This window comes from Lagopus muta, chromosome 6 (genome assembly GCF_023343835.1).
Source record: "Lagopus muta isolate bLagMut1 chromosome 6, bLagMut1 primary, whole genome shotgun sequence".
Classification (NCBI taxonomy): domain Eukaryota; kingdom Metazoa; phylum Chordata; class Aves; order Galliformes; family Phasianidae; genus Lagopus; species Lagopus muta.
Genome location: NC_064438.1, coordinates 43,637,732 through 43,652,006, shown reverse-complemented (window position 1 = coordinate 43,652,006; position 14,275 = coordinate 43,637,732). Strand labels below are relative to the sequence as shown.

General features: G+C 45.5%; 1 protein-coding gene across 2 annotated transcripts; it reads right to left on the bottom strand.

The window, feature by feature from the left end:
- Nucleotides 1-232: 232 nt before the first annotated feature.
- PSMC1 (proteasome 26S subunit, ATPase 1) lies at nucleotides 233-8,346 on the bottom strand. Of its 2 annotated transcripts, none has more exons than XM_048948311.1 (11): nucleotides 8,270-8,346; nucleotides 7,785-7,838; nucleotides 7,211-7,307; nucleotides 6,676-6,800; nucleotides 5,884-6,069; nucleotides 5,547-5,675; nucleotides 4,564-4,660; nucleotides 4,224-4,413; nucleotides 2,900-3,051; nucleotides 1,282-1,436; nucleotides 233-528 (listed from the first exon to the last, which is right to left on the bottom strand). In XM_048948311.1, the coding sequence occupies exons 1-11, from the start codon at nucleotides 8,270-8,272 to the stop codon at nucleotides 394-396; spliced, it is 1,323 nt and encodes a 440-aa protein (XP_048804268.1). In that variant the 5' UTR covers nucleotides 8,273-8,346; the 3' UTR covers nucleotides 233-393. The 2 variants fall into 2 exon arrangements, with proteins under 2 accessions (XP_048804268.1, XP_048804270.1); XM_048948313.1 differs by lacking the exon at nucleotides 8,270-8,346 and adding an exon at nucleotides 8,248-8,260.
- Nucleotides 8,347-14,275: the final 5,929 nt, after the last annotated feature.

Here is a 14,275-nt window from a genome sequence, read left to right as displayed (position 1 = left end):
TCGTCCACATGCATACATCTCCAGTCATACATAGGGTTAGTTTTTAGCAATAAATCACATAATTGTAACATGAAAAACCAATAGCTCTTGGCCTTGCTGCTGCCATTGTTGTCACAGCACTGCAACGCTTCATGTGTAACCTCCTCATTTCTGTTACTGGCCGCGTTTTGCACCCACAGAAAGTTTCCACAGCAAAGACTGCGTTCTGTATACTGAACAACTGTGTCAGTAACTCCTCTTGCCTCCAAAGTACTTCCATTCAAATAAATGTTTTATTGAGAAACAAACCGCCAGGCTTTATAACCTCAAGAACGAGCGTTAGCTGGACTATGTGGTTTTACATGAGACTGTCATCCCAACCAGAGTTCCCAATAGTCCCTGAACAGACAAGACTTAAAGATACAGTCCCTCTGGGGTTCCCTCCTGCTTCTTATAGAGAACATTCTCTTTAGACTTTTTGAAGTCTTCATTTGTTACTTTCATTCGCCGTTCCCTCAAAGCCATCAACCCAGCTTCTGTACAGATTGCCTGCAACAGAGAAAGCAAACAAGTTACTGGCTCTGCAGCCCTTCAAACAACACCCTGGAAGACAGTTTGAGCTACATGAAAATTCTGCTGAGTTTGTAGTATTGGAAGATCGACAGCACAATTTAAATGCTTCCATTTTGGATACGAGTCAGTAGCTCCAAAGAAGCACATAAAACAATGTGGACAAAGTTAGAGGTCTTTCTGTGAGGTAAAGCATCCATGGCAAACGAAAGGCAGCGCTGTAATAATACCATTTCCCTCCTCCCCAGGAACAGCTCTCAGCAGTGGGCTCTTCTATTTTACAAGAGGTGACTCTAACAAGAGCCCTGTTCACATACAGGAGCTGCTTGTTTCAACCTTCCTCATCTATGACTGCATTTTTACCTGCTTGTAATGTTGTCCTAAAAATGCTTCTTATCCTGTATTATCTTAAAGTAATGATTAACAGCATCTTGGATGCTTCTGCAAGATTCCACTTCTAATTTCCACTTTGCTTCTTACAGAATTTCATATTCAGCTAACACAGGTATGTATTTCTATCAGCACAAGCTGCCTGACAATGACCTATTTGGTAACAGTTTCCCATTTGTCAAGCTGAGTATGGGGCACTCAGAGGAGGTATTTTAGAGCGATCCAAATGACCCCCGGGGATGTTACCAGATGAAAGAGGAAGGTTTCAACATACAAAGTTCTGGGATACAGTACTCATGGGATTCATGTTTTGAACTGTAGCCAGCGGTGACAAACACCCACCTTAATGTCTGCACCACTGAGGTCATCCTTTGCCATAATCAGCTCGTCCAAAGTCACATCATCTGCCAATGTCATCCTGCTGGTGTGAATCTGAAAGATTCGTTTCTTGGTCTTCTCATCAGGCAGAGGGAACTCTATTTTCCTGTCGATACGCCCTGTGCAAAAGAAAAATTCACTCTTAGGGCTTTTCTTTTTGCACGCAGCTACTGGAAATAGAGCCAGAAGAACATCTCAAATTTGGACTGAAAGCAACAATCTTCACGCCAGTATCAATCACGTTTTATAGAAGAAACTGATCAGTTATGAAGAACCCTTAAACTGAACTGAAGAAAGAAAGCTCTGCATAAGAAATTCTGCTGGAAGTTCCTACCAGATGTTTCCTTTTTGTCAGCTGGGACTTGAGATGTTCCAGCTCCCATGGCTCCAACTTTGTAAGCATACTTGTCAAAGGTATCTTCCATCTCCACACTGTGCCTGTTTTTCTCTACCTTTACGTTATCTTTTCTGAAAGCAGTCAATGGCAGTCTGATGCAGCGCACCAGACAAACCCACACAATGGTAAATGAGTTTACCAGGCTGCTGGAAGTGCCATGGCTGCTCAAGCGACAGTAATAATTTAAATAGATGGTACAGCATGGAAATTCCCTTCCAGTTAGCTTCACATTACCCTATAGCTTGTCTTTCAACATCAGTATAGTATTTTCTGCTCTGTACTCACACAACTGTTCTTGACATGAAGGGTAAGGCCACGATGGTGACAAAAACTTTTTAAAAAAGCACAGAACAGCACCTCAGCAGGTGTTTTTTCTGAACTCCTTGGGTCCGTATGGAGCACTGACTGCACAGAGGCATTCTCTAACAAATTCAACTTGAATTATATTTGTTCTCTGTCTTACCTCTGCTACCCAAGAAGAAAAAAGAGAAGTATCTTCACACCCTCCAGTAGTTGAGATTTACTTAAGAATGGTACCAGGAGGCTTGCTTAGTTCACTCCTTGCATTGCTTTTTTACTTCTGATTTAACAGACCCAAATGCTCTCAATGCAGGTTGTGTTCTGGTACATTTTTACTGGCCATCTGAAAGTACAACCTGAGTCTTTTTGAGCTTTTTGTGCAACACGTAATACATACATCAAAATATGATGTTATTTCTCTTTCATTCATCCCCCAGGCAGCAGAGTATGGCAGGAAGCAGACTGGTTTCCTTGCATTGAAATCTCATTGTCCACGTTCAAAGTTCTCATCTAATAACCTCAATTGGTACTGCCCTACCTTCCCAGCTGCTGCAGATATAAACAAATCTATGATTCCAAATGTATGTACTCCCCATTATTTAGCCTTCTTAACGATTTCTTAAAAAGTACCTGTGCCATCTTAACACAGAAGAAGAATATTTGAGTCATTTATACATAAAGAGAAGTTAATGCAATTCTGCCTCCATTTTTTCTCGCATTTAGAAACTTGTGAATGGGGCCTGCTTTTAACAGACACATTAACACAGCTGAAGTGATGGTTAAAGGCAAAGCACTGACACGCATTCTTGTGACCAGCCCACGTGTCTGATGAGCTACAAGACCTTTCACAAGAGCAGTGCCCTAAACAGACCAGAATCCCCTTACCTGGCCTAATTAAAGCCGGATCCAGAGTTTCTATTCTGTTTGTGGCCATGATGACTTTAACGTCCCCACGAGAGTCGAAGCCATCCAGCTGGTTCAGCAGCTCCAGCATTGTACGCTGGATCTCCCTCTCACCCCCAGAATTTGAGTCGTACCTTCGAGAGAACACCACAGTCAGAAGAAGCATTATGCCAACTTCAGAACACACTTCACTGATCTGCCACAAATTAACGAACAAAATGGCCTCTAAAAAACCCAACAACCTATGCCGTAATGGGTTATATGTTAAAACAGTTTTCCTGTGCTTTCTTGGGGGTTTACCCATAGAAAGCAAAAGGCAGGTTTTCAGATCTAGTTATGATGTAGCAAATGAACAAAAACATAACAGAAAAAAACCCTAATTCTTAACAGGCAGCGTGCCAGCTTGACAGAAAACAAAGCCTGCCACTTGCTTTCTTCATTTCTAAATTACAGAGGTTTTCCCTCATGCACACAGATGCCAAGGGATGCATTTTGGTGCCTTCTGGTTCAGTCACTGCACTTTGCAAATATGTGACCAAGTGATCTATATCCAAAAAAGCCTCACTTGTGTTTGTGAGCAAGTCTGAAGCAACAAAAACATTTCTGAAGAATTCTGAGTGCTTGCCATCAGTCCCATCTGTTCTACATATGCTGAAATACACGAGGCAGAAGCTCCCTTCTACTGGAGACTGACACTACTAACTGCAGTAATACATAGGAGCACCACTTCATTTACTTGAAGAAAAGCACTTGACTGCTTTAAAGACTATTTAAATTGGATGGCTCCAAGCAGCCTAAGGAATTTTGAAGGTAATACAACTTAGCTACAGGCTGAAGGATACCTTAATGTGGCATGAGCAATGCTGATCAAATTCCACACCCATGACATTACATGGTGTTACTTATCATATAATATTCTAAACCCTTACTGTAATAAGTAGCTACCTATCTGGAGAGATACCCAACACGTGGACACACTCTGTGTTACATGTGCTGCTATGCAGGTGAACCACTGCAGCCAGTTACTGTACTTGGGTATGCACTGAAAGCACAGCACGTTAGCTTACACAGTGACTCTTCCAGTGTAAGGCATCCTGTGATGGTACCAAGTAGCAAAAGAAAAGAGGTCAGATCTCTGCCCATATCTATTTAATATGAAAAAGTTGTGGTGTACTTTAGTATCAAAGAAGTCATTTGAATTTTAACTCGTAAAACAAGTTGCCTGTGCCAAAGGCATTACTGTGGAAATGGTGACCAGAATTCAGACTGGATTTGGCTGTGGCTGCAGAAGCAGAGGGACACGCACCTCTTTGTGCCGATGGCATCGATCTCATCAATGAAGACAATGGACGGCGCGTGCTCCTCAGCCACGCGGAACAGCTCGCGCACCAGCTTTGGGCCGTCGCCCAGGTACTTCTGGATGAGCTCTGAACCAACAACTCTCAGGAAGGTTGCCGACGTTTGGTTTGCGACTGCTTTGGCCAGTAAGGTTTTACCTGTTTTTAATTGCAAAAAAGTTTGTCATTAGTCTGCAGGCAGGAAAAAAGAGCAAACGTATGAAATCAGTGACAGACTTGGCAGTGGTTTAATACTAAGCAAGTGCAATTTATTTAACTAGGGCTAGCTCAGCACGGTGCTACACATACCTGTGCCAGGGGGGCCGTACAGAATGACTCCTTTGGGTGGCTTTATACCCATCTCTTCATAGTACTCAGGGTGGGTGAGGGGAAGCTCCACAGACTCCTACATCAAGAGAAAAACAAGCCGTGTTTTCAAACAGTGAGCACCCGACAGAAGATCTGTGGAGTTCTTAATACAAGTAAGAAAGGCAAAAAGAACTGAAGTAAATGGAAGACAAGCCTTGAAAAACACACATCTCAGATGGTTGCAATTCTAAGAACTATTCTACCCTAAAGCAGCTCTTTCTATTGCTTCTTTTCCACATGACAGGCTGAAACAGTGAGCGTTCCCCTTCCTCCAACCTCAGGCATCACACTGACTCTGGAAGTCGGCAGACTGGCTCCCAAACACTTATGGGAGCCCCTCACAAATTGGAGGGCCCTTCATTAAAGGACACTTCCCAGTATGAGCTACCAGATACCACAGATGAATACTTGAAGAGCATTTGTTGACTCTGAATGCCAATCCAAAGTGAAAGAGCTGAGTTTTTGCGGATTTCAGCTTGAGCTCTGCTGGTAGGAAAACAAAAACCCACTAATCCCCACCAATAAACAAACAAAAAACCTTCCAAACCCTTACATTACATGACATCTGCACTTCCTAGAATTTAAACCACATCTTGCAACTCTGAATAACTTTACAAGACACACGCTGTAAAACAATAAGTAACCAAAAAAAAATTATGAGCTCAGTGCTCTGTAGATTCCACAGCAACTGTGGAAGGTTTCTGCCTACACAGTTTGTGAATGGAGATACTACTAACAACTTAGAAGACCTTCTAGGTCCAAGTGCACTTCTGCCTAATGAAACCAAATTGAGAAATGCAGGAGCAAGATGCAAAACAACATCACATGAACAGCAGGTGGTTCTGCCGTTACTCTTTCATACTCTCATCATCATGGCTAAGTGTAGAGCTTACTTAGCAGCAGAAGTTAGCACACATGATTACCTTAATTTCCTGAATCTGGTTGTCAAGGCCACCAATGTCAGCATATGTTTCTTGAGGAGCTTTCTCAACTTTCATCACAGTAACTAAAGGATCTGTGTCATCCATCAGGACTCCGATCACAGCATGAACCTAATTCCAGCATGAAGAGTTGTCAGAAAGCAAGCGGTGCTATGAACACCAGAACGAGCCTAAACTCAGTGCCCATATGTTCAGGTGTATGAAATAAACAGCATTAATCTCAGATTGTGTGATCCTGCGACTCTCAGAACAGATGCCAGTTAAAAATAGCAGAGCTTGTGCTACTTTTTTTCATCTCACTTAACTTCACGTGACTCACCTTATGATTTAGCAGAACAGAGCAGCCTGGCTCTAGCAAATCCTTGTCCACAAAAGACAGAATACTGACGTAGTGTTCTGATCCCACTGACGTGGACACGATGGCATGGTTGTCATCAATGATCTCCTCCAAGGTACCCACAGACATTGGTGTTCCCCTCAGATCGTCCACCTTTGATCTTTCTTCCTGTCGTCAAGAATTCAAGAAACAACTCAGGAACATTACTGCTGGGTGGCCCAGAATCTGTGTGTTAACTTCAGATAAAGTACTGCGCAGTCCTATGCTGGCAGCACACTCTAAAGATTCACTGTTTCTCCATTTTATAAGCATTTAAAGTCATCTTAGTGTTAGACAACATAAACTCAGCAGTTTACACCAGAAAGAACAAAAGCTGCTTTTGCTACTTTTGTGTTACTGCCCCAAAAGGCACAGAACCATAGGCCAGTAACAAAACTGGCTATTTTAGTTCTACGGACACTACTATAAGGATGAGCACAAGAAGAATTCTTCCTTTCTCTGTTGAACTTGGAAAGACTACTAAGAAGCCAAAAATTGCTGCTGCCTCATCTGTAATAACCCATGCTTGGATTAAAAGCATTAAAGCCCTCAATCAAAATCCTGCTTTCTGAAAGCTAGTTGATGTTTAGTGAAAAATTTTAATGCACACAGTATGTGTTGACTTCTTGTTTGGGTTGACTTTCACAGTCATGACACTTCATTTCTATTGCCTTTGTGCGAAATAGTTTAAATGACAGCAGTCATCTTAGTATTAGCAGTTTGCTCAAAGCTCACCTCTTGTTTTTCTTCCAAAGGTTTCATTTGTTCTTGATTTCTGATAAATTCTTCCTCCATTAGCAGGTAATCTTTAATCCTCTCCAATTTCAGCAGTTTGAGTCTGCACTGCGTGTGAGGAGTCACTGTAATCAAAGCAGAAGCACGGCATTTCAGACTAAGTATGACATGCTATCAACTATTCATTAGTTCATTAGGAGAATTCCTGCTTTAGGTTCTGATGATACCTTCTACACAGACAGCAATCACTAAGATAAAAATCACCATGTAAATCTCGTCCCAATTCTCGAACAAAACCATCTTTTAAAATGATGTCTCCTCTCTTTTTCTCCTCATTTTGAAGTCTCTCTTTTTGTCTTACACAGGAATGCACAGAACTCATCCTGTATAACAACCGCCTTACCTTCTATTTTAAATTCATTAGAAATAGAACAATGCTTGGCCCTGCAGTGCATGCATTTGTGCTTTGGGCCCTGCCTGCAGCCAGAAGGGCAGTGCAGGCAGCCCACAGGGCCCAGGCAGGCTGAGCGCTTACCCAGGGGCAGCTTGCTGGCAGCATCTGGTCCCTTCGTCTTCTTCTTCTTCTTCCCCACTCTGGTTGGAACCGGAGGTTCATATTTCTTCTTCTTGTCCTTATGTGCAGAGGGAATTCCAACAAAAAAATGTAAGAAGTCAAGATATGAGCAATGAAAAGAAAACAGAGATGCGAGGTACACAGGCTGACAGTTTGCGGAATGGCTGCAGACCAAAGCCGCCTCTTTCACGATACAGAGAGACAAGCCCAGAAATAGGATCGCTCTTATTTTAAAGGGGATTTTAAAAGAGCTTCTCACGCTCAGTGTAAGTCCCTGCCATTTTTCATTGAATACAAAACACAGGGGGCTGGAACCCGAACTACACCACATGAGAGAAGCACAAGGCCTGACACTTTGGACACATCCTCATCCCTGCACGATCTGCTGGCCGTGCAGCTCACAGCCGCCCGCTGTGCTCCACGAGCAACGCAGTGCCAAGCGGCGCAGGGCCGGCGGCCCCGGGCACCTCCGGGCACCTCCAAACCCGAGGCGGCACAGGAAGGCCGACCCGGCCCGGCACACCGCTCCGCGCACCTTGTCGTCCTTCTTGCCACCGCCGGGTCCGTGGCCGCCACTCTGACTTTGACCCTGAAAGAGAAAAAGCACAGCCGCCGCGTGAACACGCCAGCGCTACGAGCTCGGCACCTCACGACAGCTCCACGGGAGCGGCGCTCAGACCCCTCCCCCCGATACGGAACGCAGCACCGCCGAACGCCGGCGATCACCACGGGCTGCGGGGATAACGGGCCGCGCCGCCGTGCCGGCCATCTCCTCGAGATCGGCCCCCGAGCCTCCCGCCCCGCAGCCCGCCCGGACCCGCGGATTCCGTGTCTCGCCCCACACCCCTCCCGGGCGGTGACTCGGCAAAACGCGGCGCGGGAGCGGAGGGTTGCAGAGCGTTCCAGAGCGTCCCTGCGCGACACCGCGCTCTCCCGAACTTCCCCGCGCGCTCCCGCCGCCCGCCGCCCGCGCCCCCTGCCCGCAGCGCCCCGCCGACCCCGGGCCGCGCCGCCGCTCACCATCGCTTCCGCGCCGCACCGGAACCGCCGCGCCAGACGGGACGCGGCGGTGACGTCACTACGGCGCGCGGCACGGAACAAGCGCGAGGGGCGGGCGGCTGCGCCCCCTGGCGGCTGCGCCCCACCGCCGTGTGCCGCAGCGACGGTTCCTAGCAGAGCAGATTTTTACGCTCGCGCTAATCCTGAATTCGTCAGAGCCTGCGCTGCCGGCGGCGCCCAGTTCACCGACTGCTGCGCTGCCGTGGTCCTTGCAGGAGCTGCAGCTTTTCTGCTGAGGAAATCTTTCCCGCTGCCCATAAGCTGGCGTGGGACGAGCAGAAATCGCAACATCCAAAGTCTGTGGGTGCTCTTGAAAGTAAAATGCTTAGGAAAACTGCAGTGCTGCTGGAAAGTGTCTTGCTTGAAACACACTCCCAGAACAGGTCGTTACATTAAGGATAATGCTTTTAATGTGCTGCGTCTTGGTTGTGTGATTGGCAAATGCAATAGCTTGTTTGTAAGGGCCAACATACCAGTCTGTATTTGTAGGGCTGCTGCTGGCTGCATGGAAGCTGCCAAGGACTTCCTGATGACAAGGAGTGGAAGGGGGGGGGATATGGAGGTAAGACGTCTGAACGGGATATGGGATCCTTCACCTGGCCTGTGTAAGTCACTGAGGTTGGAAGGAATCATCCCAGATCCAGCCCACTGATGTGCTGCTGGTCTACGATGGTTTGAACAAGCTGAATGCTTCATCACTAACTACATCCACGTTCACATACATTGAGTTTGTTCCAGAACTGCTGTGCAGGACTCAGTGAGTGATGAACTGAAGAAGAGACGCTGAAATAATTCCCACAGAAAGAGGAATACACAAAACAACCCTTTCCCCTTATTTCCCAGGCAGTAGTATTTCTGAAGACACATGGATGCTTTCTAAAAACTGTAGTGACTACTTAAGAGTGTGGGCATGAAATTCTTAGACAGCATAAGCTGCCTGGCAAGGCTGTGCACAGTTAATGACTGAGAGCTCAGGGAAACAGAAAGAAGGGAGAGCAGACTATCAAAACAACCAAAAAACTGAAGAAAGTCCTGAGTGCTATAGAATGAGTGTGGTTCTGGCATATGGAGTGAGAAATGCGTGGATCCTGTTTGCTTTGGATGTTGTTTCACATGGGCCTGTCTGACAACAGACTCCAGGACAACCTGAAGATGCTGGTCTCCTCTGGAAGAGCTTAGGAGAAACAGCAGCAGGCATGGGGATACCATGGCTTTGCAACTGGATATTGTCTTTTGTGCAGTCTATCATTTGTCCCTCCCCTATAAGTTTTCTCTCCCATACCAATCCCCTACAAAGCCAACCTTGGCAAAGATGCTCAAATCTGGGGTTACAAGTAATGACACCATCCATTTCACAGCTCTTCATTTCCCTTCTTCATTCACAGCAGATTCCTTTATAGTGCATAACACAGATGTTTTGAGGGCTGCTCTGAAGGTAATATCTTCTATGTTATGTTGGCCCACAATGTCAGAAGCGGATGTTAGTGGTACAGTAATAAAGGTTGAACCTTTCCATCAATATTCCATTCCATCTTGTTGCCGTGAGACAGATGGCAGCAGTGAAGTGCAGATGAAGCAAAGGTGTGCCTTTTAATTCCCCCACGCAGGAAAAATGGCACCTACTGACATTTGTTGATACTTGCTGAATGTTGATGGAGACCAAATGGTGAATGTGAGCGCAGGGAGGAGGCAGGTGGTGCATTTCTGCAGTAGTGACAGTCGGTCTCTTCCGCTGGTACGGACTATTAGGAGTGCAGCATACAGGTTCTTGTTCATCGCTGGTGAAAATGCATAGCTTATGGTGGTGACTGTGTTGAAAACCAGTGTTCTGCAGCTGAGAATTTGTTCTATCAAATAGTGTTCTTGTGCTCTTTGTATCTGGTGTAGTTTCCACGGAATAGGAGGCATTACTTTCAGAGCAACCTACGTCTATGAGATGTGTGGTGGGATCATGGCTGTGGCTGCAGGCACCCTGAAGAAGTGTTGCCATTAATTAAATGTGAAAAGGGGACAGCAGTTGTAGCACTGTCAACAAATTCTGCTGTCAGCTCTCAAAGCAACGTCAGCTCATGGCAAACCAAACCTCCCCAGCCTGAGAGCAACAGAAGCAGATGCCTGCTCAGAGGAACAACATTCCTCTGTGAAACAAAAAGAATTCCACCTAGAATGGTATGTTAAACTCTAAGTGTTACACTGTAGGCAGTATTACAAAGGACAGTAGCTATCACTGGATCTGATTTAATAAGAATTTGATAAATTAATGTTTTCTTTATCACCAATTATGTTTTTATTATCAATATCTGTCTTTGTCAGTGCATTTCCTTCACCCACCTGTGCCTCCCTGTTATCAGTTTCAGAGACAGCAAGGTGTTTGCCATATATCACCAGCCCAGCGATGAAAGATTCGGAGCAGAAAAACAAGAACAAATGATGCACTGTGAGAAAGGGCCATGACAACATGACAATATTCCTCCGCGGACACACAAGCGAGGATTTATGGTTAGAAATAAAATTCATTAAGCGGTTTAACATTCTTAGATGCTTGTTCTCCTTTCAGTAATTGTCAAACACAGCTTGCCAGCAGAGCCTTTTGTCATCAGCAAGAGGTGCGCTTTGCTCCAGGTTATCACGGCTTTCCCCACTGTTACTCATGTATTGCTTGCTGTTGCTGTTATTGATGGTGTGCGTCTGTGCAGCAGTCATGCAATCTGAGTGTCTTCCTAAACAAAAAGGTCACAGCTGCAGAGGAAAATGAGTAAGACACTTACAAAATATAGGCCAATTTAGCTCTGCCCTAGCTACTGCTTAAGAGAGAGAGCTAAACAGTGACAGAATGGGATGTGATAATGCAGATCACCCAGGAGGAAATATTTAACATTGCAAATCCAACAATAAACAGGAAAGAAATACTGCTAAGCTACATCTAACTGCATACCAGATGTATATATGGCAGGGCTCACAAAGAACAGTGTGACATTTTGTGAACACTTGAAGAATTTAGCCACTGAGAAGGGAGAGGCAGAACGTACTTGACAGTGAATGCCGGGGTAACAGAAACAGAACATAGTCGTACTGCTCAGAAATAAACTAGATTGAGATGAGACTATGGAGCAGCCTTCTGGAAAGAGTATTGGAAATCCAGATCCTAAAGACCTAAAGAAGGCCAATGAGCCAAATGTTTGGGCACACAGCTGGCCATGTCTGGGCCTGGCACTGAATGGCTTTGGGCACAGAGCAGGAACTTTCTGGTACCCTGCACTGTGCCACCTCGTTTCCTCCTGCTGCAGCCTGCTTTGCTGGGTCTCACACCAAGAATTATTGTCTTTGTGGCCTTTGTAGCTCAGGATGCTCCTTTTGTAAATGCACAGAGCATGTATAAGTTTTGAAAATGGATCTCTCGAGCACATTTAATTGTGAGTGAACACAGCACTGCTCAGTGGAATACATAGGTCGCTCTAAAAGTAATGCCTCCTGTTTATTTCCATGGAAACTACGTAGTTATGCTAGATACCAAACTGTTAATATGGTGCTGTTAAAATACAAGGAATTTTTAAAAGAACCTAATATGACTCACTGCCTTGTAAAGAGACTGTCTCTGTTTTTATTGACTAACTGCAAACTGTGTCTCCCCACTGTAGTTGGAGCAGCTGAGCTGTCTTTCACCTTGTGGCTGGGTATTGGTTGTGTCACAATAGGATAAATAGCACTAGAATAATGGTAGGCAAATGTTAATCTGTACAGTGAATGGCAGCAGCCAGTTATGGTGTTTGTGGACTTCATTGAGTATCTGCAAGCAATTTAACATTATCTGCAAGACAAGCTAGAAGCAGGAATCTCTACAGCGCGTGGTTTTACTGCCCCAATCAGAAGTATTTTCCAGTGATCCTACAGCCAGTTAAAAAGTGATTGGCTATGTAATTATGGAAATGGTTGTGAATATTAGATCAACAGGCTGACAAAAGTCATGGTAGCCAGATTTTAGTCTCTGGCACAAATGAGATTAACAATTGAGAAGTCCACTCATGGAGACTAACCAGATTTCCTGTACAACATAAGCATTCTTTATTAAGCTTGTCAAAGGAAAAGGCCACAGGGTATCCTGAAATAGCAGTTCCAAGAAAACCATTTCATCTGTTTTTCTTTCTCTGAATAGGTCAGTGTGTGGTGTTGCCCTGGCAGTTTGTTCTGTAGACTCTGTCAACATGGAATGACAGCCAGGTCTGAGCAACCCAGACTTGGCAGGTAAGGAGGCATGGCTGGATCCCTGCTAAAGAGAGCTGCCTGAATCTGGAGTGGTGAAATCCTCTGGGGTTCTGGGCCAGCAGTGGGAGGTGAGTGCGAGTACAGTTCTGCACAGCAGCCAGGTCTGAATTGCAGCACCCAGAAAACTTTGATGTCGCAGGACAAGTGGGCAAAAGTTCTGGCCAAAGGCGCACAGCCCCTGGAAGGGCAGTCAGCACTGTTCTCCTGAGGTTCATAGCACAGAGCATCTTCCTTTCCTTGCCAGTCTGCAGAGTCCAAATGCTCTCCCCTAAAAGAGATTCTTCTCAAAGCTCTCTGCTGTCTCCTCCTGGTGATGTTGCTGTGAAGGCCACCAATAATCCAGCCCCATGCTAACAGCTGCTGGCTGTGATGCCCGTGAGCAACATGGGCAGCACTGCCAACCCCAAATCTCCAGACATGCTGTAAACATCAAAATGTGAATCATGAAATTTTTTTTGTGACTTTTAAAGTCACATTTTAACACTTCCTCTGCCCTCAGCTTTATCACACTTACAGCATGCACCAGAACCTTGTGTTCTGGCTCCTATGTGACCATGAGAGTATAATTTCTTCTACAAAATAAGGTTGAGATGCTCCCAGATCACAGTAATGCGTGGGCTGGGACTTCCCAGGGAAGTCTTCAGTATCCTCAGTGCACCAATAAAACCAGCAGTGCTGACAGTAACCCTGATTACTGCCAATTGTTCCAGCAGCAGAGTGGAGAGCTTGCAAGACAATGATAAAACAGTAGGAGCTGCCTGGCTGTACAGAGGGCAGCAGCAGCTGAAGTGATGAAAAGAGATGCAGAGCATTATGGTGGCATGCTGCCTAGCTGCCGACTGACATACGGACGGTTTTCAGCTGATTCCTGTCACCTGCAGCCAGAGAAGAGACTTCCTGAAGGGACAGTGAGAGTCTGAAGGAGACGTGTAAGAGAGAACAGAAAGAGATGGGACCATCATTTCTTTTTCATCATTAGCTTGTGGTAGGAGCATTGGAAAGTCATGGTTTACATACACCCCAAAGAAAAAAAAGGAGTGTTGGACAGGCATGGGACTGACACATCCTCAGTTAAAGCAGAAATAAAGTCAGCAGGAATACAGTGTCTCTAGCTGTGCTACCAGACTTGTGGATGAGAAGAAGAGCTCAAGAGGAACCCTTAACCTGTAAATCACAGTATAGTGCCTTGTAGTTGTAAACAATTCTATTCCTCCCATGGTGAAAGAGAAGTAGGAGAGGAAAACAAGTCTCAGAGTTGCATTTCTGTGGTGAGATGTCCTGTTAATGCCGTGTGTCCTATAGGGACATCCTAGACAGGCTCCCCTGTGCCACAGGCCCAGTGTAGAGCTCTTGTGTTTGCTGCTGGCAGCTAAAGGTCAAGCAGCCAAGTGGTCAGAACTTTTTTCCTTCCATGTTCCATCTTCCATTTTACACGTATTATGGTTGGAGATACTCACTGACAAACTGCTGACTGAATGTTTCTGCACATGCAAAGGCCAACCCGGATTTCATCCCTACCTGTGCAACTTCTCCCAAACCTGCTGAACAGCTCAGTTTTGTTGACTCAGTCTTTAGCATCTCCGCATCCCACTCACACTGCATCCTGAAGCAGGAGCCCCAGAGAAGCTGGGCACAGAACGATAACCCACTTTCCAGAACAGCTACTGAGGAATAACCCAGTACTGGGAGCATCCAGAGTCTGCA

Excerpts from the sequence above, each read along its gene's own strand:
- PSMC1 (XM_048948311.1), bottom strand. Across the intron at positions 6,801-7,210 it reads TGCCAGCAAGCTGCCCCTGG|TGACTCCTCACACGCAGTGC; the intron begins GTAAGCGCTCAG and ends CTTTGATTACAG. Across the intron at positions 4,661-5,546 it reads ACCAGATTCAGGAAATTAAG|GAGTCTGTGGAGCTTCCCCT; the intron begins GTAATCATGTGT and ends CTCTTGATGTAG.